The 2555-nt window shown below is 32.4% G+C and overlaps 1 protein-coding gene across 1 annotated transcript; it reads left to right on the top strand.

Moving 5' to 3' along the window:
* The first annotated feature begins 724 nt into the window (after positions 1-724).
* Positions 725-2153, top strand: LOC133795571 (MATH domain and coiled-coil domain-containing protein At3g58210-like). Its single transcript, XM_062233024.1, has 4 exons — positions 725-836; positions 1048-1178; positions 1329-1382; positions 1455-2153. The coding sequence occupies exons 1-4, from the start codon at positions 725-727 to the stop codon at positions 2151-2153; spliced, it is 996 nt and encodes a 331-aa protein (XP_062089008.1).
* The last annotated feature ends 402 nt before the right edge of the window (positions 2154-2555 follow it).

The following is a 2555-nucleotide window of genomic DNA, read 5'->3' as shown; positions in this document are numbered from 1 at the left end:
ATTCTCTCCCTCTTTTCCAGATTTTTTTCAAAGTATCGGTCCCCTTTTTTGTTCTCAACTCCTCCTATTTATAGAGCCTATTTTATTTATTTATTTTTTTTTTTTAAACTTCTCAACCCATGTAACTTAATAGGTGAGAAGAAATAGGGGAGTGGGCAGTTAAAAGAGTGGAGAGGGTCTCCTAATTTTTCTCTCAATTTGACTGACCATTTTTTTTTTATTATTATTTTAATAATCAATTATTTCCTTTCAGCCTTTAAAAAGAAATACTTGTATATAAATAATAATAATTTAATTAAAATTTTTTTTTTCGTTCAACAATACTATTCCTTTCTTTTCTCTTATGTTCACAATTCAATCAAGACATTAATTAAAATTATCTGTTGATCTGACTTGTGATATATTATATAAATATATATAGCTGAAGCAAAAGATAAATCTAAGGGGAATGTTGCTACGCCTACGGATTATGTTCGGTTCAGACGTACCGTCAACAACTTTTCCAAGCTTGATAGCAAGCACTATACAGATGTTTTCTATGCAGGAGGATACAGATGGTATCTAAATCTCTTCTTTGTATCTGTTTATATACATTTTTTTGTTTGTTTCAAACACGGCTTTTGATAATTATATTATTTAATCATATATATATATATATATATATACTTAAAATGTTTACAGGATGATAGAAATTAGCATAACATGGACGAAAGATTATTTGTCTATGTATCTACACGTTGCTGATTCGGAAACTTTGCCTCCTGGGTGGACTAAAATTGTTCAGTTTTATAGCTTATCGATTATCAGTGAAAATCCTCAATTAACAGTTAAACGTGGTAGGCACTACCTATTCGTACCCTTTATTTGCCACATATATTATTTGTAATATTTTTCAAATATATATTTTTGAATATTGTCATTTGTAAGTAAAGTACAATGTAAAAGTGAATTTCTTTACAATTTCTGTAATGTAATATAGTCTCAGTGATACGAAATTTCATGTACTCTGTCTATTATTGTGTGTTTTTTTTTCCTTCCTATTTGCAGAAGGAGGTTTTAATCGTGTGTTCAATGCTGAGGACGAGTGTTGGGGTTTCCCTTCGTTCATTCCTTTGAGTGAATTAAATGAACCTAGTAAAGGTTTTCTTGTGGGAGACGTTTGCACAGTCGAAGCAGAGGTTTTTTTTTAAACTAAGAAAATATATTGAACTTCATCATTTGTTAATTATATCAACTAAAATTCAAAGCCCTTAATTTCTTCTTGATTACATTTTGTTTGTCAAGAAATTAAGCATTACATTGTGTTCTTGGAACACCTTACATTGCAGGTAAGGTTGAATAATGAAGAGCAAGACAAAAAGGAAAATGAAAAAGCTGATCAGGTGAATATATGCATAATTCTTTATAATTCTTGTTTACATTGGTCATCTAATTATTTTGTTACATTTTATCAGAAGCCAACTGCCGCAGAAACAGAAAAAACTACCTCTAAATTTGACGCTTTGTTTGTTGACATTCAAAATATATTGGAAGGAGAGAATAATAAGTCAGACAACTCTGTAAGCAGATTTGGCCCTCCTTCATGGACCATTGAGGAGACTGTCTATGCCAAAAATATCTTCAAACAGTGCCTGGATATTGATCTTGATAATGTGATTCAATTAGGTAGAGATTTTGAGCTCAAGAAATCACTTTCAATCTTGCTAAGTAGCAATGCCTTTCCCGAGAACATGGTAGATGAGATAACAAAGTTTGTGGCTAACTTTGTCCAAAGTTGTGAGCAATATGAAGTTGCCAAACAAGACCTAAGGGAGGTCCAAGAGAAGGAGAAGACAATTGAAGATCTTAAAACAGACATGAACCAGATATCTTCTGAATTCTTTCCAATAAGAAATCAAGCTGAAGTTGTTGATAATGAAATAGCCGAGCTCGAAAGACAGTTGATCGAAAGGAAGGCGAAGAAGGCAAGGCTTGGTAAGATGCTTGAAGTTTTAGCTGGTCGAGCAACCACTTCAAAACAGGCACTGGTCGGTGCCGAACAGGATCAAGAGAAGCTTTCCATGCTAAAGAAAAAAGAAGCAGAGAAGGTGATTGCTGGCATTAAAAGGTCATGGGAGTCTTTGAAGCTTGGTTATTCTAATATGCTTTGGTAAACTATCCTAAGAATATTATCTCTTTTGAAGTCGTTTACTAGTTTTATTTTTTCGTAAGAATCTACGTTCACACAATTTGAAAATTGGACTGTGGTTGTGCTTAAGGTTTCCAAAGAGGTCAAACAATATTTTTCTTTTAGTTTTTTTAATTTTTTTTTTAAGTTTTGTTTCGTACACGACTTCTAGTGCACCCCAAACTATTTGTTTGTTTTTGTGTTATTTTTTTTTTTTTAAATTCCATCAGCTTTATTCAATGCATTAAACTAATGGGTCGTTTGGTATGCAAGAATCTGGACACGAGAATGAAAATCTGAACACTTTCTCATATTTGGTACTGAGTTTGAGTTTTTCTAACCGGGAATCAATACTTCAGGAGTTTTAACTTTTCCTGATTCTAGGTTC

This window comes from Humulus lupulus, chromosome 8, assembly GCF_963169125.1.
Source record: "Humulus lupulus chromosome 8, drHumLupu1.1, whole genome shotgun sequence".
Taxonomy (NCBI): domain Eukaryota; kingdom Viridiplantae; phylum Streptophyta; class Magnoliopsida; order Rosales; family Cannabaceae; genus Humulus; species Humulus lupulus.
The sequence above is the reverse complement of the archived record's forward strand: the minus strand, read 5'-3'. Positions and strand labels throughout refer to the sequence as shown.

Excerpts from the sequence above, each read along its gene's own strand:
- LOC133795571 (XM_062233024.1), top strand. The coding sequence starts at position 725 with ATGTATCTACACGTTGCTGATTCGGAAACTTTGCCTCCTGGGTGGACT. Across the intron at positions 837-1,047 it reads TCAATTAACAGTTAAACGTG|AAGGAGGTTTTAATCGTGTG; the intron begins GTAGGCACTACC and ends TCCTATTTGCAG. Across the intron at positions 1,179-1,328 it reads TTTGCACAGTCGAAGCAGAG|GTAAGGTTGAATAATGAAGA; the intron begins GTTTTTTTTTAA and ends CTTACATTGCAG.